The following is a 24,638-nucleotide window of genomic DNA, read 5'->3' as shown; positions in this document are numbered from 1 at the left end:
TTTGCTCATAATGCAGTTCAACCTGCTGCATTCTTTTTAATGTGCGAGTTTACGCATTTTTGCTTGATCCTATGTACAAACATTTCAAGCCCTGTTTTTTCCACTGATCGCTTGAAAAACAAGACCTGTGTTCCCCCCTCCCCCCAAAAAAACTGTAAACAGGTATAAAGCTATTTAACAATGTTCGTTTTAACAAACTTTTATGTTTGATAACCCCTTTTTTTCAAATTATAATGACCTGGTCCATTTCAAAGTAAAACAAAACAAAAAGTCACGCTCTTTCAAGCTTACGGTTAGTTATTATGGTAATAAATACTGATTTAGATCACTGCACTGCAACAATGGTCAGGAAATCAAATCCCCAAACCCATCATCCATTTTAATCTCACAGCTGCTGGGAAAACAGTAGCAAAGAAGTGAATGAGCAACAAGGTCAATGAGCAGTGCCAGTCGTTAGTAGCTCATCAACTGATGTTGTGATGAATGTTAGTCACCTAGTCACACACATGTAGATGGATCAATCTTTCACACAGCACTGCAGATAAACCATTGCATAATTTGGAAAGGAGCAAAGCTTTATTTGTCTCATTTTGTAAGATGGTCCCAATTCCATAGATATATGGTACAGTAGAGTCTCGCTTATCCGACATAAACAGGCCGGCAGAACGTTGGATAAACGAAAATGTCGGATAATACAGAGTCTCCTACTGTTATCCATCCAACGCAGCGCTAGATACCTAGAATTCCAACAACAGGGAGTCAAAGGGTTAAGGCAAGGCAATGCCTTGGGGTAGAGTGGCCCAGCAGGAAGTTCCCGGATGAGGAAGAGGAGTGTGGAAATCAGAGAGGGAAAGAGGGAGGGCCCTTCCTCCTGCCTCTTTTTCCGCTTTCCTCCATTCTCCCCCTCCTTGTCTTGCCTTTTTTAACTCATTGAGAATGGAGAGAGAGTTGGGAGCACTCCTTTAATTGAAGGGGAAATGCTGGAGGAAAAGAGGGGTGTTATATAAGAGCATTGGATGAGAAGGAATGTCGGATAAGCGAAGCTCTACTGTATATCCTTTCACTGAGTTTTACAAAACAAGGTACAAGAATCGGCAATGGAAGTACTATCAGGCTTTTAATACTATTTAGTATTACCTGATCTTTTTTAAAAAAAACTCTTTAATGCAGAGGTGTCCAACTTGTGTCCCTCCACATGTTTCAGACTCCAACTCCCAGAAGCCCTTGCCAGCTTGTCCAATGGCCAGGAATTCTGGGAGCTGAAGTCCAAAACACCTAGAAGGCCACAAGTTTGGCACTATTGCCTTAACGCATGTAGTCTCTTCAAAATTACTCACACCAGGGGAAAAAAAGCATAGTTGCAAGCAATACAAGTGCTGGATTGTTGTGAGTTTTCTGAGCTGTATGGCCATGCTCCAGAAGCATTCTCTCCTGACCTTTTGCCTGTATCTCGGAGTTGTGAGGATGCCTGCCATAGATGCAGGCAAAACATCAGGAGAGAATGCTTCTGGGACATGGCCATACAGCCCAGAAAACTCACGACAACCCAGTGATTCTGGCCATGAAAGACTTCGACAATACAATATAAGTGCTGTCATTCAAAGAGAGGGGGTGGGCCAGGGAAGGGGGTGTTCTCAGACATTAGAACAAAATCAGGCAATAAGAGAGGCTTTTATGTGTTGCAGAATCACAATCTTGTTACGTCGCCATAACCACACCGTTGTCGGAAGAGGCAAAATGGCCCGTTTCTGCTACAAAGGCAGTGAAATCTATCTCCATCACAAGAGAAAGCCCAGTTGGCTCCAGATCTGTGAATGATCTCTCTCTATAGCTATGTAATTCCTGTGCCTTACTACCTGGCGTATTACCTAGGAATAAGTCACCAACAGGGATTCTGGGCACTGAAGTTAGTGAGGAATGCTTACCTTCTTTGCTTCACTGATTTCCACTGGTGTTAGCGAGCATGCTCAAATGGACAAGCCTTTCTTTTTTCAAAAACTTTCAGTAGTCTGATGCAAAAAGGGGGAAATGGGCACTTGTGTTTCCACGGGTATGGTAACTCTGATTTTTTTGTCTGGTTTCGCTGTCAGTTTATATATAGCAGGCATGAGCAAACTTGGGCCTTCTAGGTGTTTTGGACTTCAATTCCCACAATTCCTTACAGCCAAAGGCCCTTTCCTTTCCCCCCACGGCCGCTTAAGCTTCGTACTCTTTTTTGAGAAGCCCTATGTTGACGGAACATAAGTCTCCTATCTAACTTTCATTACCATCCTCTGAGCTCAGATCTACTCCTGACCTTGCTTCCCTAGCGAACTGCCTTTCAGGAATGTGGCCTTCAGACACAGACTGGACATTTTCAGGGCTTAAAATCTCTTGCTGGCTCCTCTGCTGACTTGTAGACTCAGAAAGACTCAGGGAAAAGGAAGGAGCCTGAGGCTGTTAGGAATGGTGGGAATTGAAATCCTAAACACCTAGAAGGCCCAAGGTTGCCCATACCTGGTCTACAGTGAATGTAATTTTGCTAGTTTTAAGGTTAATAATGTGTTCCTAAATATGTAGTATTAAAGTATGTCATTCATAGAGTAAACTATCATTCGGAATCATACTATATGTTTCAAAATCCAACGCAGATCGACCGAGGGGCGTCTGCTTGTGTCTATCTGTGGAAAGCAATCTGGAAGCGAGTTTCTGATCTTGGGGAAGGAAGTGTTTCCTTTTGAGAGACTGCTACATAGCTATTCAAGGTACCACTTGCACCGCTTAGTAGTGATAAGTCCTTAGGATTTCAGGTATTTCCAAGGAGATTAGAGGGTTTTTTTAAATGGCAGTAATGAAACTCACAAAACTGCAAGAATGTTCCCAGCTAGGATGCCGTAAGGTAGTTGCCGACACCATCCAAAGTGGGTTCCAAAACCAAGTAGCTCCTCCTTTTACATGGAGTCTAAATACTAAAAAAAAATTATATACTTCAAGTCAAACTACTTTCAAAAGGAGAGTCTTCATTCGATAGAACACTAAAGAATACCAGAAGCTTCTTCACATGCAAATAATGCAATCCTAAAAAGAAAACGTCGTATAGCTGTATTGGAATTATTTCTATCTCAGAGATACAAGTCACTACAGTCGTTCCTCCACATTTGCGAGCTGAACGTTTGCAAATCTGATTATTTGCGGATTATTTGCTGTCGGCTTTGCCGCTGCCTTTCGCCATTTTTAACGGGGATCTTGATGACACCGTTGTCCATCTTGATCTGCGTTCGGTTAAGTCTGAAGTCAGATCTTTGGTCGCTTGGAGGAAATCAAACTGGCAGAGGGGAAGACATACATCATGGCTCGGCCAACCCACCAACACAGGTATTTTTGTGTGCATTGAATACAGTTTGAGGGACCAAGAGATAGTCACATTTTCTCCACGTTTGTGGGGGTCCTGCGCTCCTGACCCACGCGAACGTGGAGGGCCAACTGTCCTCCATAGAAAAGATAATGAGAACCACTCAGTATTAAAAGTTGCTGATGAGTCAATTTTATCCTGCTTTGATTTTTTTTTTTGTGCCGTTCTTGCCTCCCGACAAAGCAAAAACATTGGAAGAACTGGAAAATAAAGCCACACTTTATTTACGTACAGTTCTTACTTGAGGGAAGAAAAAAAAATCGCCCATGACTTTCAGTTCATCTTTTTTTTTTACAACCAACTTTGGTTAATTCTCGAATTCTTTTTAGAAAAGAGAGATTGTTATATTCAACAGTTCGAGTACGCACTGTGCAGATGACTTCCTGCTGTAGTAAAGTGGAGACAACAGCCTCATTGAGAAACATTATAATTTGCTGGTGGCGTTTTGCACTGAAAGAAGCCCTTGCAAACATAGAAGCAACTGTAAACTCGGTTAGGCAACTCTGATGTGTCTTTTTGCAGGATGTGGAAGGAGGCAAGAGAAAAGGAAGACAAGACTAGTAAGACACCTCCACAGAGTTCCAATACTGAATTCCAAGAGTTACTGGAACCTGGATATGTTAAAAAAAGAGAAGAAGAAGAAAAACAAAAAAACAAGGTGGAGGCTGGGAAGGGAAGTCATGCTTAAAATTCCCTCAAGTTCAATTGTACTAGTGTGACATCAACACCTTCACAGACCACAAGGATTTCCAGGTTTTGTGCATCACGTCTTTCAATAAGTACTGGCTGAAGGTGTAGTCAGTCGTTTTCCAATGTAGATACTGAAATGAAATGCAAATTTGTATATTATACATTCTTCTCGTTTCGAAGACTAAAATCTGCCAAACCCTGATTAATAGTTCCCCGCTTCTTTGCTGCAGACATTGCTATGGTTATGTATTTTCTAAGGAGGGCCTTTTATGAGGCTTTCTTGGCTGACTGGCACAACCTGGGGATCACAACCAGACACAGTGAAGACATCTGCCCTTGTGCTTTGCTACTCTGCTGCTGAATCTGCATGCCCAGTGTGGAGTACATTGCACCATATTAAAACAATTTTTATTGTTCACTGTTTTGATGTTTTTAGATACATTGTAATTTGATGTTTTATTTTATTGATGTATGTATTTTACATATGGCATCGAATTGTGCCGATTGTTTGCTGCCCTGAGTCGCTCTTGGGTTGATATGAGTGGGGTAAAAATGATGCAAATAAATAAATAAATAAATAAATAAATAAATAAGGCTCTTCATGAGACATGCCACATTATCATAGTATGTCTATGCCCTACACCACTGGAGAAATTATACTGTTTAGTCAGTACTGCACCATCTGACATCTGTCGGGAAATAGCAGCCTGTAATGAAAGGACCAAGGCAGTGACATCTCCAGCCCATCCCCTGTTTGGATATCAGCCAGCATGCTAATGCCTTAAATCAAGTTTTCTAAGATCTACAGAGATACTTGCAGGAACATCTCAGCAAGCGAGAGTCCAAAAGTGGCAGGCTAAAACCCGGAAGCTCAATCCATGGCTGAGACTGGATGAGAGACTCCCTCCTGGGCACACAGAAGAGTGGACAACCCGGAAGGTGTTGAACAGGCTGTGCTCTGGCACCACGAGATGAAGAGCCAACCTTAAGAAATAGGGCTACAAAGTGGAGTCCGCGACATGCGAGTGTGGAGGAGAGTAAACCACAGACCACCTACTACAATGCAGTCTGAGCCCTGCCACGTGCACAATGGAGGACCTTCTTGCAGCACACTAGAGGCACTCCAAAGGTCAAAGGACATTTAGCATAATGCCAAGTTTTAAACTTTGTGTTTTAAATACATTTAACTGTAGCCTCATTTTGCTTCTGACATGACAAATTCAGCTTATATATATATATAAGCAGAATTTGTCCAGATAGGCATTACTACCTTTCTCTGAGACTGAGAGTTTGACTTGTGTACATTTCATAGCGGAATGAAGGTTTGAACCTTGATCTCCTGTCCAACACTCAAACCACTCAGTTGTGTTGATTCTAAATTCCTTGTTAATACCATTCAAACTATACTTTTAAAGGAGAGCATCTGTGATAATATTACTGTGAAATACGAAAATAGCATGTAAGTAATTTCCAGAACAATGCATAGAAACCAAATGCTGAAATGTATACATTATATAAATAAAATGACTTCTTCTTCATGCTCATTCAAGCAGTTGTGGCAAAATGACATAACAAATGACATTTGGGGGGAACAAGTAGAGCTACCAGTTACCCTAGCTGCTCAGCATTAATCCCTGCATACTAGCCATCCAATATATGTTCAAATACTTACCCTAGTCCCAAAGCCAAGACATGAGATATGAAGAGAGATGGAATGAACACCTTAAGAAACTCAGCTGAGAAAATGCCCCCTTTCTTCATGGCGCCACTCTTCCTCATACTTAAAGATACGGCTCGTTTAGGATGCCGAAAGTGAAACTCCCTAAAAAAAGAAAGACGGGCTTTATAAGTTATGTCAAAATCCTGGAATTGTTAAGTTAATATATCTTTATGGAAAGACACTGAACAGATTTAGAATGCCCGTGAAAGATACTGAGTGTTGCACTCCAAGGATGGGAACTACCTCTGTCCTTAACACACACTCAGGTCCAAAGTAAAAAATAGCAAAGCAGTTTATTGAAAAAAAAATGAAAAACAAAATTGTATAAAAAACCAACGTCCAAATATCAGGACTAATCTGCAGAAATGAAAGTACAGGAGTAGCATCAAAAACCAGGAATACAAAAGCAGAATAAATCCAAAACATGAAATTCAGGAACAGTCCTCAAAACTTGGAATGATGGGACACCAACAAAAGGAAACATGGAACTAAAAATCTCTTGACTTGACCATAGATCTATACTCAACACCAACGTTGCTTGGACCAATGAGCCCATCCACTGAGCTAGCTAATCTAGAGAGAAAATCATACCATCTCCCCAGGGATACTGTTGCAACCCAGATCAGGAAACAAGACCAAAAAATATCAACCCACCACACTTGACTGTGGGAAAAAACAATCCTTTTTTATTGAGGAAAAATGGTTACAAAGTAGAGGAAAATGCAAAGTCAAAAAGCCACAGTAAAATTCAGCAGTCAGGAATGTCTGTGAACTAGATCAAAATTCCAAAAACCACACTGTAAAAACCTGGAACCTGTTAGCATTTCACTAACCGTACTTGGAACAAGAAGCCTCTGGGGATGCAGGCCACGGGAAATGGGAAATCTGCCAAGGTAATGCCTCAGTCTAAACGATGCTTGATCTAACGAGACAGCCCAGGGAGAGGCACTTAAAACTAAAGAAACTGTTTCTTGACACGTCTCCAGACTTCGAAGCCTGGGCCTCCCTTTCCTTCAATCTACTTGACCTTCGCAGACTCTGCGATTCACTCCTGTTTTTCCAAATCTGTCCTTTTCGATCCTCATTAAAAAAGCCAGGTGTGAGCTCCTCTGGAGAGCTATCACTGCTTGGTTCTGCAACATTCTCATCAGGATGTATAGTTTCACTTTCCAAGCCACTGACCTCGGAATCAACAGTTTCAAAACCATCAGGGAAAGATACATGTTCAGTATCCTGTTCAGTTGCATCAGGAAATACAATCAGAGAATCAGGTTCAGGTTCACACGCAGGCTGAACCCCAACAGATACTGATAAAAGATTTCTTGTCTAATAAGCATCTTGACCTTCGCATTCTCTCTTGAGAAGCCCTATGTTGACGGAACTTAAATCTCCTATCTAACTGCTCATCAAATTGTCCACCTGGACTTTCATTACCATCCTCTGAGCTCGGATCTGCTCCTGACCTTGCTTCCCTTGCAAACTGCCTTTCAGGAATGTGGCCTTCAGACACAGACTGGACATTTTCAGGGCTTAAAATCTCTTGCTGGCTCCTCTGCTGACTTGCAGACCTAGAATCCCCAGTTTCATCAGAATGACTAACAGGTCCAGAATCCCCAGAAATATCAGATACCGGCATAATCAAAGGCTGAACTACAACACTGAGAAGAACACTGCCCTTTCAGATAGAGTAGTAGTTCTCAACCTGTGAGTCCGTAGATGTTTTCGTCTTCAACTCCCAGAAAACAGCTGGGATTTCTGGGAGTTGTAGACCAAAACACCTGGGAACCCACAGGTTGAGAACCACTGAGATCAGGGGTCATCAAACAAAGGCCCAAGGGACAGATACGGCCCTCCAAGGTCATTATTATTATTATTTGCTTTATTTCTATACCGCATTTTTCAGCCTCAGGTGGCAACTCAATGCGGTTCATTTACAAAACTGTTTTATTGTTTTAATGCTTGTTGATGTATTGTTTTAATTGTGATTTATGTTTAATTGTGGTTTTACTATTGCAATGGTTTGTATTGGCATCGTATCGATGCCCAATGTAAGGCACAGAATCTTGCCATCATTTATGTATAAACCACTTTGAATCCCCCCAGGGTAAGAAAAGGCAGTATATAAATACTGTAAATAAATAAAAAAATTACCCGGCCGTCACTCAGGGTCAACCTAAATCTGAAACAACTTGAAAGCACACAACAATAACAACCTTATCTCATCAGCCCAAAACAGGCCCACACTTCCCACTGAAATGTTAATAAGTTTATATTTGTTAAAATTGTTCTTCATTTTAATTATTGTATTGTTTTTAAGTGTTTTTTACACTATAAATAATATACGTGCAGTGTTCATAGGAATTCATTCATGTTTTTTTTTTCTTCCTCAAATGATAATTCGGCCCTCCAACAGTTTGAGGTGCTATGACTTGGCCCTCTGTTTAAAAAGTTTGAGGACCTCTGACTGAGATAGAGGAAATATACACCATGAGTTTTTTAAAAAAATGTTATTCGATATGCTACAGCAACTCTCCAGCAGATAGCATTCCAGAAAAGAGACTATTAAAGTGGTGGGCCACTAGAAAGCTGGCGACCTGAGACGCATACAAGCCAATGGATATTTTTGTGAAGCATTTGAAGGAAGAGGAGAAATATGTCTGCTTGAAGTCACCTATATTCCATATGCGTTTTACCCGCAGTGCTAAAGAAAGACAATATTCCGTTGGAAACCTATGAAGAGCTGCTCTTCAATGTAAGTACACAATGACAGAATAGAAATTAAATCTAAGGCTATATTGTCGAAGGCTTTCATGGCCAGAATCACTGAGTTGTTGTAGGTTTTTCCAGGCTATATGGCCATGTTCTAGAGGCATTTTCACCTGACGTTTCGCCTGCATCTATGGCAAGCATCCTCAGAGGTAGTGAGGTCTGTTGGAAGTAGGAAAATGTGTTTATATATCTGTGGAAAGACCAGGGTGGGACAAAGGACTTTTGTCTGCTGGAGCTAGGTGTGAATGTTTCAACTGATCACCTTGATTAGCATTTAATGACTTGGAAGTGCCTGGGGGAATCTTTCCCAGCAGACAAAAGTCTTTTGAATGTTAATCAAGGTGATCAGCTGAAACATTCACATCTAGCCCCAGCAAACAAAAGTCCTTTGTCCCACCCTGGTCATTCCACAGATATATAAACCCATTTTTCCTACTTCCAACAGACCTCACTACCTCTGAGGATCCTTGCCATAGATGCAGGCGAAACGTCAGGAGAAAAATTGCCTCCAGAACATGGCCATATAGCCCGGAAAACCTACAACAACCCAAATCTAAGGCTGTTTATATCTTTGGGGCACAATTGCGAACAGCAGTATATGATATAACTATCTCTACTGTGAGAACATTTATAGTGATGTTGTTTAACATCTACACGAAGCCGCTGGGGGAGATCATCCGGAGTTTCATGGTGCGGTGTCATCTGGATGATGTCCAACTCTGTCACTCCTTCCCACCTGCTACTAAGGCTGATGCACAAGTTTTAACTGTGCGAATGCTCCCCTAGTCACCGCCGAAACCTGGGGTTCCAGGCTCAGCGATGAGTCCAGGATCACACCCAAACTGCGAACCTGTGTCTTCAGGGAGAGTGTAACCCCGCCAACACAGGCTGTAACCCTATGCCCTGTTCGGCCCTTTGACTGACCAGGACTTGTCTGGATTCAGTTTCAATTTGTTAGCTCTCATCCAGACCATCACAGCAGCTAAACACTGCTTCAGGACCTGCACAGCCTCCTCTCCAGCTGCGCACGTACCTTGGAAAGTCTGACTTGGCCACGGAATCCATGCTCTGGTTATATCCTGTATAGACTACTGCAACGTGCTCTACATGGGGTTGCCTCTGAAGACTGTCTGGAAGCTGCAAATGGTCCAACGTGCAGCAGCCAGGTTGCTAACAGGAGCGGCATTCAGGTAGCATACAACTCCTCTATTGCGCCAGCTCCACTGGCTGCCAGTTTGCTTCCGGGCACAATTCAAAGTGTTGGCTTTAGCCTATAAAGCTCTAAACAGTTTCGGTCCAACTTACCTATCAGAATGTATCTCTCCTTATGAACCATCTAGGACGTTAATATCTTCTGGGGAGGCCCTGCTCTCGGTCCCGCCTTATTCGCAGATGCGTTTGGTGGGGACGAGAGAAAGGGCCTTCTCAGTGGTGGCCCCTCAACTGTGGAATGCTCTGCCTAGGGATATAAGATCGGCCCCCTCCTCCTGACTTTTTGAAGGAAGGTGAAAACCTGGCTTTTTGTTTATTTATTATTTATTTAAAACATTTATATTCCGCCCTTCTCACCCCGAAGGGGACTCAGGGCGGAGCACAGCATACACGGCAAACATTCAATGCCGGAACACAGATTCACATACAATACATAAACATTAAAAAACATTTATCAAAATATTAAAATACACCATTTAAAACTGTTTTGAACAGGCTTTTCCAAGTATAGCATAGCTATACGAATTCACGGAACGACTTAACGATGAAACTGAATAATGACACGACATGGATACGCTCACAATAATGTTTTTAAGGCTTGTACGGTTTTTACTATTTTTTTAAAAAAAATTATAGGTAAAGGTAAAGGTAAAGGTAGTTCCCTGACATTAAGTCCAGTCATGTCTGACTCTGGGGTGTGGTGCTCATCTCCATTTCTAAGCCGAAGAGCCAGCGTTGTCCATAGACACCTCCAAGGTCATGTGGCCGGCATGACTGCATGGAGCGCCGTTACCTTCCCGCCGGAGCGGTACCTATTGATCTACTCACATTTGAATGTTTTTGAACTGCTAGGTTGGCAGAAGCTAGGGCTGACAGCAGAAGCTCACACCGCTCCCCGGAATCGAACCTGCGACCTTTCGATCAACAAGCTCAGCAGCTCAGTGCTTTAACCCACTGCGCCACCGGGGGCTCCCTTATACTTTTTTATACTGTATGTTAAATGTTTTAATGTTTTAATGCTATTTTATGGTTGTTTTAACTGTTATAATGGTTGTGACATTGAATTGTTGCCAAATGTGAACCACCCTGAGTCATCCTCGGGCTGAGAAAGGCGGAATATAAATGTAGTAAATAAATAATAAATAAGTATTTTTTTAAAAAAGAATAATATTTAGCATTTTACTGCAAGAGCAATTCTTTCCCAGTGAAGCAATTATCAGGAGTTATTAGTGGAGGTTTCAACTCACTTGGGAGGAATGTTTTCAGGTCTACTTGACCAGTCTGAGACCCAATCTGCACTTTTCTTCAGAACATCTACTTCCTTCTCTCCTTCAACTGGTTCCTCTTCAGACTGAAAATATATACACACAGGAGACAAAATTTGTAACACACTCATTGTGCTAATTATTTTAAGTTCAGCTAGGAATATAAGCATTACTCTCTGGTTATCCACATAAAGAGGTAACAACTGGGAAAACTGAACACTATCTGAAACCAGAAGATATCAAAAAGCCGTCCAGAATATGCAATATTTTAAAATACAAAAACACAGCAGGGAATTCCTTAGGAACTGTCCGTTTTGCCCACTGCTATAAACATTTCTGAAATGTTTGCATCTGATCAAGCATCCTGCGGCATTCAAAACTTGACAAGAGGGGAGACATTCTAATTGATCTAAATAAAATCGCTCTATAGGTTGGGAGAATGCAAAGCAACAGGAATAATTCTCCCTAAATACATCCAGACTTGTGCCTGGCCAATAAACACATATTTCATTACATAATCCTGTGCCAGGAGAAAGCTGGGAAATCAACTGAAAGTTGTTGTTGTTCATTCGTTCAGTCGTCTCCGACTCTTCGTGACCTCATGGACCAGCCCACGCCAGAGCTCCCTGTCGGCCGTTACCACCCCCAGCTCCCTCAAGGTCAGTCCAGTCACTTCAAGGATGCCATCCATCCATCTTGCCCTTGGTCGGCCCCTCTTCCTTTTGCCTTCCACTTTCCCCAGCATCATTGTCTTCTCTAGGCTTTCCTGTCTCCTCATGATGTGGCCAAAGGACTTCCACTTTGTCTCTAGTCTCCTTCCCTCCAATGAGCAGTCGGGCTTTATTTCCTGGAGGATGGACTGGTTGGATCTTCTCGCAGTCCAAGGCACTCTCAGAACTTTCCTCCAACACCACAGCTCAAAAGCATCGATCTTCCTTCGCTCAGCCTTCCCTAAGGTCCAGCTCTCACATCCGTAGGTTACTACAGGGAAGACCATGGCTTTGACTAGGCAATGGATCTTTGTTGCCAGTGTGATAATGTCTCTACTCTTTACTATTTTATCGAGACTGGACATTGCTCTCCTCCCAAGAAGTAAGCGTCTTCTGATTTCCTGGCCACAGTCTGCATCTGCAGTCATCTTTGCACCTAGAAATACAAAGTCTGTCACGGCCTCCACGGTTTCTCCCTCTATTTTCCAGTTGTCAATCATTCTTGTTGCCATAATCTTGGTTTTTTTGACGTTTAGCTGCAACCCGGCTTTTGCGCTTTCTTCTTTCACCTTGATTAGAAGGCTCCTCAGCTCCTCCTCGCTTTCGGCCATCAGAGTGGTGTCATCTGCATATCTGAGGTTGTTAATGTTTCTTCCAGCAATTTTCACCCCAGCTTTGCATTCATCAAGCCCCACACATCGCATGATGTGTTCTGCATACAAGTTAAAGAGGTTGGGTGAGAGGATGCAGCCTTGCCGTATGCCTTTCCCAATCTTGAACCAGTCTGTTGTTCCGTGGTCAGTTCTGACTGTTGCTACTTGGTCCTTGTACAGATTCCTCAGGAGGGAGACAAGGTGGCTTGGGATGCCCATCCTACTAAGAACTTGCCACAATTTATTATGATCCACACAGTCAAAGGCTTTAGAATAGTCAATGAAGCAGAAGTAGATGTTTTTCTGAAACTCCCTGCCTTTCTCCATTCTCCAGCGGATATTAGCAATTTGGTCTCTCGTTCCTCTACCTTTTCTAAACCCAGCTTGAACATCTGAATAATCAACTGAATAAATAATCAACTGAATAAATAATATAAATTGAATTTAGAACCAACTGGTGAAATCCAAATCCATTTTTAATAATCTACATTGTATCATTATTAACAACATCAGTTTGTAAAGCAGTCAGTACTTGTTTGTTTGTTATTCTACCACAGATATTACAATATTTGAAAAAGTCGCTTTGTGAGAAACAAAACGACGCTGGTGATGATTTTATGTGTATCTCGGCTTTTCCTTCAATACTGGGATTCAAGCGACACTTACAAAGACATAAATAAAAACATATAAAAGTATTTCAAAGTGAAATTAAATAACTAACAGAATTAAAGCTCTTTAAAACAAATCCAAATGTATAAATGATGATAACCCTTAACAGTGATAGCAGTCAATTTCCAAAAACAATCTTTCATTTGTTGATGAAATGTCATCAAGGAGAGTTTCATCCTAGCCTACTCAGAGCAGGAGGCCAAAAGCTTGGGAACAGCCATTGGGAAGACTCTCTCCTCTGTTCCCATCCAAATATTCCTGGGCAGGTAGCAGATGAGCCTTCGTTAAGTTCTAAGAGCCTAGGGAGGCTCATGTAGGAAGATACGGCTCTTCAGAGAGCAAATAAAGTAAAGGTAAAGGTCCCCCCTTGACATTAAGTCTAGTATTGTCCAACTCTGGGGGGTTGTGCTCATCTCCATTTCTAAGTCTGAAGAGCTGGTGTGGTCCGTAGACACCTCCAAGGTCACATGGCCAGCATGATTGCATGGAGTGCTGCTACCTTCCTACAGAAGTGGTACCTATTGATCTACTTACATTTGCATGTTTTTGAACTGCTAGGTTGGCAGAAGCTGGGGCTAACACCGGGAGTTCACCCCACTTCCTGGTTTCAAAACGCCAAACTTTTGGTCAGCAAGTTCAGCAGCTCAGAGATTTAACCCACTATGCCCGGTTTACCTATCCGAATGTATTCTCCCCAATGAACTACCAAGACAATTAAGATCTTCTGGTGGGGCCCTGCAGTCAGTCCTGCCACTTTTGCAATCGTGTCTGGCGGGAACGAGAGACAGGGCCTTTTCTGTGGTGGCACCTCGGCTATGGAACTCTCTCCCGATTGAGATCAGATCTGCCCCCTCCCTCCTGTCCTTCAGGAGCTGGTGAAATCCTGGCTATGGAAGGAAGCATTCCCAGAGTAATGGTTGAAACTGGTTACAGAACAAAGTTATCGAGCACGCATACGGACCGAGTTGGACATGATTTTATCTTGGCGATTTAGCTTATTTGTAATTTTAATCAATATGTATTTTAATTCGTTATTATACGATGTTTTTAGATTGTACTGTTAGCATTGAAATCCTTGCTGTAAGCCAGTCTGAGTCCCTCTACGGAGGTTGAGAAGATTGGGATATAAAAGTTTTAAAGAAATAAATATGCCACCGGGGGGCATCCTGAACCATATAGCAAGCTTTATTATTATTATTATTATTATTATTATTATTATTATTATTATTATTTCTTGTGTCAGGAATGACTTTAGAAATTGCAAGTTGCTTCTGGTGTGAGAGAATTGGCCGTCTGCAAGGATGTTGTCTAGGGGACACCTGGATTTTTTAAATGTTTTATCATCCTTGTGGGAGGATTTGAGTCCCCCCAAGGGTGAGAAAGGCGGTATATAAATACTGTAAATAAATGTCCCCGCATGAGGAGCTGGAGCTGACAGAGGGAGCTCATCCGTGCTCTCCCTGGATTCGAACCTGTGACCTGTCAGTCTTCAGTTCTGCCGGCAAAAAGGGGTTTAACCCACTGCGCCACCAGGGACTCCATATTAGAACATACTTAAATATTATAACATACAATTCTAATTGCACCTGAAATAGACAAGCAGGAAGTAGTGATGATGCAAAACCCTGAACCCTAGATTATGGCATTCTGTATGTTTCAAGGAAGTGAAAACTCCCTGCTAGAAGATAGTTTAAATCAGGCATCCGCAAACTTCGGTCCTCTAGCTGTTTAGGCCTTCAACTCCCAGAATTCCTGACAATTGAATACGCTCGTTAGGGCTTCAGGGAGTTGGAGGCCCAAACAGTTGGAGGCCCGCAGTTTGAGGATGCCTGGTTTAAATGATGCTACATTTATCTAGTACATACAATTGTTTGTAAGTCATGGGATAAGTACCTGAGAACTATTGTCTTTACTTGTGTGCATTTCCACATCGAACATTATCTGTCCATCTTCTTGAGGAGAAGGGCTAGAAAATAAGAGATGAAATCATGTTACTACATATATGATTAGAGAGCATATTTATTATGGTACTATTTATACTTACAACTTTTGTAACAAAGAGAGATGTGTAAACATTTAAAAGACACATTATTTATGTATTTATTTACGTTTATATACGCCTTTCTCACCCCGAAGAGGACTCAGAGCGGCTTACATGATATATATATACACACAGTACATTATATTATTAGCATAGTACAGTATCAGTATTATATATTACTATATTGGTTTGTTGTAGGTTTTTTCGGGCTGTATGGCCATGGTCTAGAGCAGTGTTTCTCAACCTTCCTAATGCCGTGACCCCTTAATACAGTTCCTCATGTTGTGGTGACCCCCCCAACCATAACCCTCACATTATGAATCACCATGTAAATAATGATCTGCAGGATGTATTTTCATTCACTGGAGCAAATTTGGCACAAATACCCGGTATGCCCAAATCTGAATACTGGTGGGGTTGGCGGGGGGATTGATTTTGCCATTTGGGAGTTGTAATTGCTGGGATTTATAGTTAACCTACAATCAAAGAGCATTCTGAACCCCACCAACAATGGAATTGAACCAAAGTTGGCACACAGAACTCCCCTGACCCAACAGAAAATACTGGAAGGGTTTGGTGGGCATTGACCTTGAGTTTGGGAGTTGAAGTTCGCCTACATCCAGAGAGCACTCTAGACTCCAACAATGATGGATCTGGACCAAACTTGGCACGAATATTCAATATGTTCAAATGTGAACACTTGTGGGGTTTTGGGAAAATAGACCTTGAGATTTGGGAGTTGTACTTGCTGAGATTTATAGTTCACCTACAATCAAGGAGCGTTCTGAACCCCAACAATGATAGAATTGGGCCAAACTTCCCACACAGAGACCCCCATGACCAACAGAAAATAGTGTGTTTTCTGATGGTCTTTGGAGACCCCTCTGACACCCCTTTGCGACCCCTCCAGGGGTCTCGACCCCCAGGTTGAGAAACACTGGTCTAGAGGCATCTAGAATGCCTCTAGACCAGGGGTAGGGAACCTTCGGCCCTCCAGGTGTGGTGGACTTCAACTCCCACAATTCCTTGAGGCTCGTGTAAGCCTTTGGGGCGAATGCCGAGCCTCAAGGAATTGTGGGAGTTGAAGTCCACCACACCTGGAGGGCCGAAGGTTCCCTACCCCTGCTCTAGACCATGGCCATATAGCCCGAAAAAACCTACAACAAACCAGTGATTCCGGCCATGAAAGCCTTCGACAATACATATTACTATATTGTACTGTACCACTATATTGCAATATTATTAGTAATATTCCATGTAATATAAAATATATTATATAATTATAATATCATATTATTATTATAAGTATTATATTGTATTGCATTATGATATTATAAATTAGACAGAATGAACTGATGAGAACGTGTTTGCACATTTCAGAGAAAGAAATGTATTATTTTTAGTGAAGGCAAAACAAGAATAAAAAAACACATATGTATCCTTGGAAACAGCAATTGTGGGGAATCTGGGGACCAAGCCAAATCATGGGACCCAGGAATGTGTGAATTGTTTCCTAAGATACCAGTACTGATTCTGTATGTGAGGGGGCGCAGGGGGGTGGGGAGAATATGTTCAAGATGAGACAACTGAACAGGTCCTGATAAAAGGATTACAACCCTAGCAGTACCAATGCCACTAGCATATTACTTTGGAAAACATCTAGGAAACAACTTAGCTATGGTTCGAGCAGGTCCAATGACTAATTTAAGCCCTATTTATTTCAGACTGTTCCAATAGGGCAGTGTTTCTCAATCTGCCTAATTCTGTGACCCCTTAATACAGTTCCTCATGTTGTGGTGACCCACCAACCATAACATTATTTTGTTGCTACTTCATAACTGTCATTTTACTGCTGTTATGAATCGTAATGTAAATATCTGATATGCAGGATGTATTTTCATTCACTGGACCAAATCTGGCACAAATATCCAGTACACCCAAAACTGAACACTGTTGGGGTAGCTGGGGGGGGGGGGGGGGGGAGAAAGAGAGAGAGATTGATTTTGTTTTTGTCATCTGGGAGTTGTAATTGCTGGGATTTATAGCTCACCTACAATCAAAGAGTATTCTGAACTCCATCAATGATGGAATCAAACCAAACTAGGCACACAGAACTCCCATGACTAACAGAAAATCCTGGAAGGGTTTGATGAGCACTGACCTTGCGTTTTGGAGTTGTAGTTCAGCTATATGCAGAGAGCACTGTGGACTTAAACAATTAAGGATCTGGACCAGACTTGGTATGAATACTCAATATGCCTGGATTTGAACACTACTGAAGTTTGGGCAAAATCTTTCTTGGTATTTGGGAGTTGTAGTTGCTGGGATTTATAGTTCATCTACAATCAAAGAGCATTCCGAACCCCACCAACAGAATTGGACCAAACTTCCCACACTGAACCCCCTGCCTTGAAGGTACTAGCTGGCACGAGCCTCCCTCCAGCCTCACAAGCTCTCCCTTGCCCCGCACATGTGCACCATGCTGCCATGTGTCAAGAACGCCTGCACTCCCCTCCCTGCTTGAAGTATCAGAAACAGCCCTCCCCTTGGCTGAGAGGCCAGCCAATCACAGCGGAGGAGAGCTTTTGGTGGGAGGATTCACTGTCTGTTTCCAGAAATGAAGAGAGGACAGGCGGAGAGATCTTCAGCTTTCTCTGCCAAAGGGATTCCTAAGACCATCAGAAATATGTGTTGCCTTGAGGTCTTTGGCAACCCTTCTGAAACCCCCTCATGACCCCCCCCCCAGGGGTCCTGATCTCCACGTTGATAAACACTGCAATAGGAAAAGGAATATTGCAGTCCTATAAGAAGCTTGACTACTGTACAAGTCATGCTGAACTCAATGGGCCTTATTTCTGAGTATACACAGATAGGATCACATTCTGAATGTTAACAACAAAAAGGCAAGAAATAAGGCACTGGTTCATCTGAAATTAAGGACCTGCAGTTTCGATAGGAAACAAATATAATAATTTGTCAGAGTTTGAATACTTACCTATCACAGTGGGAGCTACCCCTCGAACTGCTCTGCCCTGACTCATGTTGAGCATCTAGAAGTATCTTCTCCATGTCTCCATTGTGGATAGAAGATGAAGAGGGAACATGCTCCAGGCCCCCATTTTTTGCATTGCCATTGTCATTGCCATTGCCATTTCCATTCATTTGCAACTCTACCCAGGAGCCTGTTGAATAGGCAGATGTTTTATCAAGAACTGTGAAACCAAAACCCAGCAACGGTTTATCTTGTACTTGCAGAAACATGCAGGCAAATTGAGATAAAACACAAGGAAAACACCCACAGAGAGCAATCCCTCTTCTCCCATTCATCTACAAAGCAGCACGTAAACTGTTTCTGAAACACCGATCTGCATAATATGAACTAGCTACCTGCAAGTAACTGTTCAAGGGATTCAGTAACATCTATATGAGCAGTAATTTTGGAAATGGACACCCATGGATGCCACAGCAATAGCTCTTATGGTGAGGAAAACTAGAAATGCAGGAAATTCTGCCCATAAAAATTGGTATGTCTTCCACAAGTAGACTTGGAGCAATAGGAACAGAAGTATGCTGTGTTCAATTGCAAGGAACTTCTCAACAATGAAAATGACCTAATTTCCTATTCTCTGACATGTCTTTCCTATTATCAGACAATTTCCCCAAATACACAAGTCCTGTTGAACTGGAAACAGTTTATATAGACAACTAATGTTGTCTATACAATTTAGAAAGACAATATACTCTCAAATTCTTGTCAGGCATATTCTCTTGGAGCATTTAAGAAATCAGTTAGTTTGTGTGTGTCAACTGTAAAATAAGATGCATGAAGCTGATTGGTTGGGCTATGCCCAGGGAGCTGGCTGAGCCTGGGACTTTTGGTACTGTTACATTTTTCAGGTTCGAGCTATGCAGATGCTTGCAAATAAGCAGAGAGAGACGGTTTAGAGTGTACTCTTGCTTCATGAGTTGCTGGAGGAGTTTCTGCACATGGACAAAAAAAGACCATTTTAAATCTCTCATAAAAGGATATTATGTGAGTTGATGCAACTGATCACACGACTGTAAATATGTTGTTCTGATTTACGAAGAGTAAACCACTTGTTCTTCATTTTTGACATTAATATTGAAATCTGAAATATATACAGAAAGTAAAGACTTTCTGTATATATTTCAGATTTCAATATTAATGTCAAAAATACGTAGTATGATTTTACATAGAATTTGTGATACATTAGAACAGTAGACAGTGTGCCTTGGACTGAAAGAAGATCCAACCAGTCCATCCTCCAGGAAATAAAGCCCGGCTGCTCACTGGAAGGAAGGATACTAGAGTCAAAGTTGAAGTACTTTGGCCACATCATGAGGAGACAGCAAAGCCTAGAGAAGACAATTATGCTGGGGAAAGTGGAAGGCAAAATGAAGAGGGGCCGACCAAGGACAAGATGGATGGATGGCATCCTTGAAGTGACTGGACTGACCTTGAAGGAGCTGTGGGTGGTGACGGCCGACAGGGAGCTCTGGCGTGGGCTGGTCCATGAGGTCACGAAGAGTCGGAGACGACTGAACGAATGAACAACAACAAAGAACAGTAAAGACAAATATCACTTAAGTAAAATAAACATTTGTGTGGCATATTTTCTTCCTCTGGAAAGGCAGTGTATGGGCTGATCAAACATGAATTACACGCGGCTTATTTTACATTACGCCACATATTCTGGAGGAAAGGTAAAACGTTCAAACTCTGATTCTAAACAAGTAGTTTTTGCTTCTGCCCTAGCATTAATGTAGCTGCAGGTGGTAAATCCTTTAGCATCTAATACATCAACATATGTTGAGTATCCCTTTCAGGAAATCAGAACTCTGAAATACTCCAAAATTGTCCACATAGCTGGCTAAGGTTTGCTTTCTGGTGGTTCAATGTATACAGTTCTATCTGTCTAATACTAGTGCATATTACATAGAGTATCTATTACAGTGTTATTAGGATTTATTCCAAAACAAATACCGAATTGCAACTGATACGGAGAGACTTGAATCTTGGACACAGAGATCAACATTCTTTATTATTTACTCTCCCCTTCTTGCATTTCCAAGGAATGTGGACAGGAAATTAGTGCGGATGTAGATCTATTAAAAACATGAGCTGTGAGAAAAATGAGGAATGCTTTGCATCTAGTCTCAAAGCTTTCTAGCTGTTTCCCCGACATGTTTTCAGGGTTGGCAATTTTACCAGAAATCAACCCACATTAATATTACAAAAACAAAAGCACATCAGCTCCTTATTGCTCAAAATGGCTATCTCTAGACTACCAGTCTGTGAACCATGTACAACTCATTCAAAAATGGGTTTCAAGGAAAGAAACAGCTGTGGTCATATATGCAATACAAGTCTCTGGTATATTGGGGCGGGGGGCTTGCCAGTTTCACAGATCAGACAGCACTGCTCCTTTAACAGTAGGTGAGCAGTATCCTTGTGAGTCAATCGCCATGGGCGATTTCAACTATCCCGATATTTGCTGGAAAACAAACTCGGCCAAAAGTACAAGGTCCAACAAATTTCTCGCTTGCCTTGCAGACAATTTCATGGTCCAGAAGGTAGAAGAAGCAACAAGGGGATTGACTACTCTTGATCTCATCTTAACAAATGCGGAGGACCTGATCGATGCGGTCGAAGTGGTAGGATCCTTAGGGGCAAGTGACCATGTGCTCCTGCAATTTGAGGTACAAAGGAAGGCTGAAACTAAGACAAGTCAAACCCGCATTTTGGACTTTAGGAGAGCTGATTTCCAAAAAATGAAGGAAACGCTGAGCAGCATTCCGTGGACACAGATACTAAAAGACAAGGGAGTTACGGATGGATGGGAATTTCTCAAGAGTGAAATACTCAAGGCGCAATTGCAAACTGTGCCAACAAAGAGAAAAAATAGGACAAGTGCAAAGAAGCCAGAATGGATGTCCAAAGAACTTCTAACTGTGCTAAGACACAAAAGAGACATGCACAAGAAGTGGAAAAAGGGAGAAATCACCAAAGAAGAATTCAAACAAATAGCCAACACCTGTAGGGAAAAGGTCCGCAAGGCTAAAGCAAAAAACGAGCTCAGACTTGCCAGGGACATTAAAAACAATAAAAAGGGCTTCTATTCTTATGTCAGTAGAAAAAGGAAAAACAAGGAGGCGATAGGACCTCTTCGAGGAGAAGATGGGGCAATGATGACAGGGGATAGGGAAAAGGCAGAACTACTTAATGCCTTCTTTGCCTCGGTCTTCTCACAAAAAGAGAGTTTTCAACCTCAGCAAGATGGAGTGGATGAGGGTTTGGAGGACATCCAACCCCAAATTGGGAAAGAAGTCGTTCAGGAATACCTGGCCGCTCTTAATGAGTTCAAGTCCCCAGGGCCAGATCAACTACACCCCAGAGTATTGAAGGAACTAGCGGAAGTCATTTCGGAACCATTGGCAACCATCTTCGAGAGTTCTTGGAGAACGGGAGAAATTCCAGCAGATTGGAGGAGGGCCAATGTGGTCCCAATCTTCAAGAAGGGAAAAAAGGATGACCCAAACAACTACTGTCCGGTCAGCCTCACGTCGATACCGGGCAAGATTCTGGAAAAGATTGTTAAGGAAGTGGTCTGCAAACACTTAGAAACAAAAGCAGTCATCGCTAATAGTCAACATGGATTTATCAAAAACAAGTCATGTCAGACTAATCTGATCTCTTTCTTCGATAGAGCTACAAGCTGGGTAGATGCAGGGAATGCCGTGGATGTAGCGTACCTGGATTTCAGTAAGGCCTTCGACAAGGTCCCCCATGACCTTCTGGCAAGGAAACTAGTCCAATGTGGGCTAGGCAAAACTACGGTGAGGTGGATCTGGAATTGGTTAAGTGGACGAACACAGAGAGTGCTCACTAATGCTTCCTCTTCATCTTGGAAAGAAGTGACAAGTGGAGTGCCGCAGGGTTCCGTCCTGGGCCCGGTCCTGTTCAACATCTTTATTAATGACTTAGATGAAGGGCTAGAAGGCATGATCATCAAGTTTGCAGACGACACCAAATTGGGAGGGATAGCCAATCGTCCAGAGGACAGGAGCAGAATTCAAAACGATCTTGACAGATTAGAGAGATGGGCCAAAACTAACAAAATGAAGTTCAACAGTGACAAATGCAAGATACTCCACTTTGGCAGAAAAAACAAAATGCAAAGATACAGAATGGGTGACGCCTGGCTCGAGAGCAGTACGTGTGAAAAAGATCTTGGAGTCCTCGTGGACAACAAGTTAAACATGAGCCAACAATGTGACGTGGCGGCAAAAAAAGCCAATGGGATTTTGGCCTGCATCAAGAGGGGCATAGTGTCTAGATCTAAGGAAGTAATGCTACCCCTCTATTCTGCTCTGGTTAGACCACACCTGGAATATTGTGTCCAATTCTGGGCGCCACAATTCAAGAGAGATATTGACAAGCTGGAATGTGTCCAGAGAAGGGCGACTAAAATGATCAAGGGTCTGGAGAACAAGCCCTATGAGGAGCGGCTTAGGGAACTGGGCACGTTTAGCCTGAAGAAGAGAAGGCTGAGAGGAGATATGATAGCCATGTATAAATATGTGAGAGGAAGCCACAGGGAGGAGGGAGCAAGCTTGTTTTCTGCTTCCTTGGAGACTAGGACGCGGAACAATGGCTTCAAACTACAAGAGAGGAGATTCCATCTGAACATGAGGAAGAACTTCCTGACTGTGAGAGCCGTTCAGCAGTGGAACTCTCTGCCCCGGAATGTGGTGGAGGCTCCTTCTTTGGAAGCTTTTAAACAGAGGCTGGATGGCCATTTGTCAGGGGTGATTTGAATGCAATATTCCTGCTTCTTGGCAGGGGGTTGGACTGGATGGCCCATGAGGTCTCTTCCAACTCTTTGATTCTATGATTCTATGATTCTAAAAATTGAACAAAAATGTAAGAAATGCTAGAGCAGTCAAATTATGTAGTAAATGTGCTTATGTATCCTCCCAATAATAATAGAGTAAAATAATAAATGTAATAATAGAGTAAAATAAATGTAATAAAATAATAATAAAGTAAAACAATGTAAATGTAATAATAATAAATAGAGTAAAATAATAAATGTAATAATAAATGTAACAATAATAATAACACAGTAAAATAATGAATAAATTTGACTCTCAAGTATAGCTATTAAGAAAAGAGCAGATTTCATGAAAGAAGAACCAGGAAAATAAGAGTCTGACTGCTCTTGTTGCCTTGTTTTTTACTCGTGTTTTATTTTGAAATGGTCATATGACTGACCAAATAAATAAATATTACTATGACTCTCAAGTATAAGCCGAGGGGGACTTTTTCAGCCTAAAAAAGGGCTGAAAAACTCAGTTTATACTTGAGTATATATGGTACATCATACTTTTTCCTGTTTGCAAGCAACCTTTTAAAGAAACAAGAGTCTATAACAAGAATACACCAGTGATACTTTTTCTTTCCTCTTTTCCTCAGCTCTAATTTGAAGGATATTATTCAACCCTAACCACTTCTACCCATTCTCTCCTGTATTGTTTATTTGTATGCCAGCTGTGAAAAGAGTTTTCATGACTATCTGCCAATGTGGTTCTCGGACATGTACTTATTACATTTTTGGAGAGGATGTCTGTATAGAATTGTGAACTGATGAGTGGGGGAAAGAAACATTCTGATGTGGAATATTCTGTTCATAAATGACTATTTTACCTGATTTTATCACCATGATAAAAGGAAAAAGGACAGATGCCTACACCCCAACAGCACGACTAAAAATATCTAAGAAATGATTCTACTAAGCATCAAACTTTGGCTTGAACAAAACAAGGAAGAAACAGTTAAAACTACAGTATTTTCCCCAAATTAAATAAATCTTTAGGAGTTGCAAGGAAGTTAACTGTGCAAGACACTATTTATTTAAACCAGATTCAAAATACAGAATATAATTTTCTAAGTTAGATTGCACTTTGATAATTTGCATTCACAAATGTTGTCAGCTGCAATGATCAAAAGCCTTACTATTGAGTAGTTATATAGATCTAATGAGCAAGTGTTTTATTATTTATTTATTATTTATTTATTTATTACTGTGCTTATATACCGCCGTTTCTCAGCCTAAATCGGCGACTCAACGCGGTTTACAACACAACAACAAGTAGCAATATTCCATTAAAAAAGCATAAAAACACATACACAATATTATTGGGCCACCAATAACAATCCAATGCATCTCTTAATTGTAATCGCAATCCAATTTCGTCGTCTGTGATTAACCAATCCTTGTTCATCAGTTTCGTTGCACCAGATTAATCGAATGCTTGTTTAAACATCCATGTCTTCAACCTTTTTCGAAAAACCATCAGCGAAGGGGCTGATCTCACCTCTATGGGGAGGGCATTCCAAAGCCGAGGGGCCACCACAGAAAAGGCCCTGTCTCTCGTTCCCGCCAGCCGCACCTGTGAAGCAGGCGGGATAGAGAGCAGGGCCTCCCCAGAAGATC

At 41.8% G+C, this 24,638-nt stretch overlaps 1 protein-coding gene across 1 annotated transcript in view; it reads right to left on the bottom strand.

The window, feature by feature from the left end:
- Window positions 1–3,060: 3,060 nt before the first annotated feature.
- Window positions 3,061–24,638, bottom strand: part of BNIP3L (BCL2 interacting protein 3 like) — a 33,186-nt gene continuing 11,608 nt past the window's right edge. Inside the window, exons 2-6 of the mRNA XM_060786941.2 lie at window positions 18,116–18,302; window positions 14,973–15,045; window positions 11,030–11,133; window positions 5,754–5,903; window positions 3,061–4,212 (exon numbers count right to left, since the gene is read on the bottom strand). Of these exons, the coding sequence (XP_060642924.2) occupies window positions 4,164–4,212; window positions 5,754–5,903; window positions 11,030–11,133; window positions 14,973–15,045; window positions 18,116–18,302 (563 nt within the window). The 3' untranslated portion in view covers window positions 3,061–4,163. The remainder of the gene's footprint in view (window positions 4,213–5,753; window positions 5,904–11,029; window positions 11,134–14,972; window positions 15,046–18,115; window positions 18,303–24,638) is intronic.

This window comes from Anolis sagrei, chromosome 7 (assembly GCF_037176765.1).
Source record: "Anolis sagrei isolate rAnoSag1 chromosome 7, rAnoSag1.mat, whole genome shotgun sequence".
In the NCBI taxonomy this organism is placed as follows: domain Eukaryota; kingdom Metazoa; phylum Chordata; class Lepidosauria; order Squamata; family Dactyloidae; genus Anolis; species Anolis sagrei.
The sequence above is the reverse complement of the archived record's forward strand: the minus strand, read 5'-3'. Positions and strand labels throughout refer to the sequence as shown.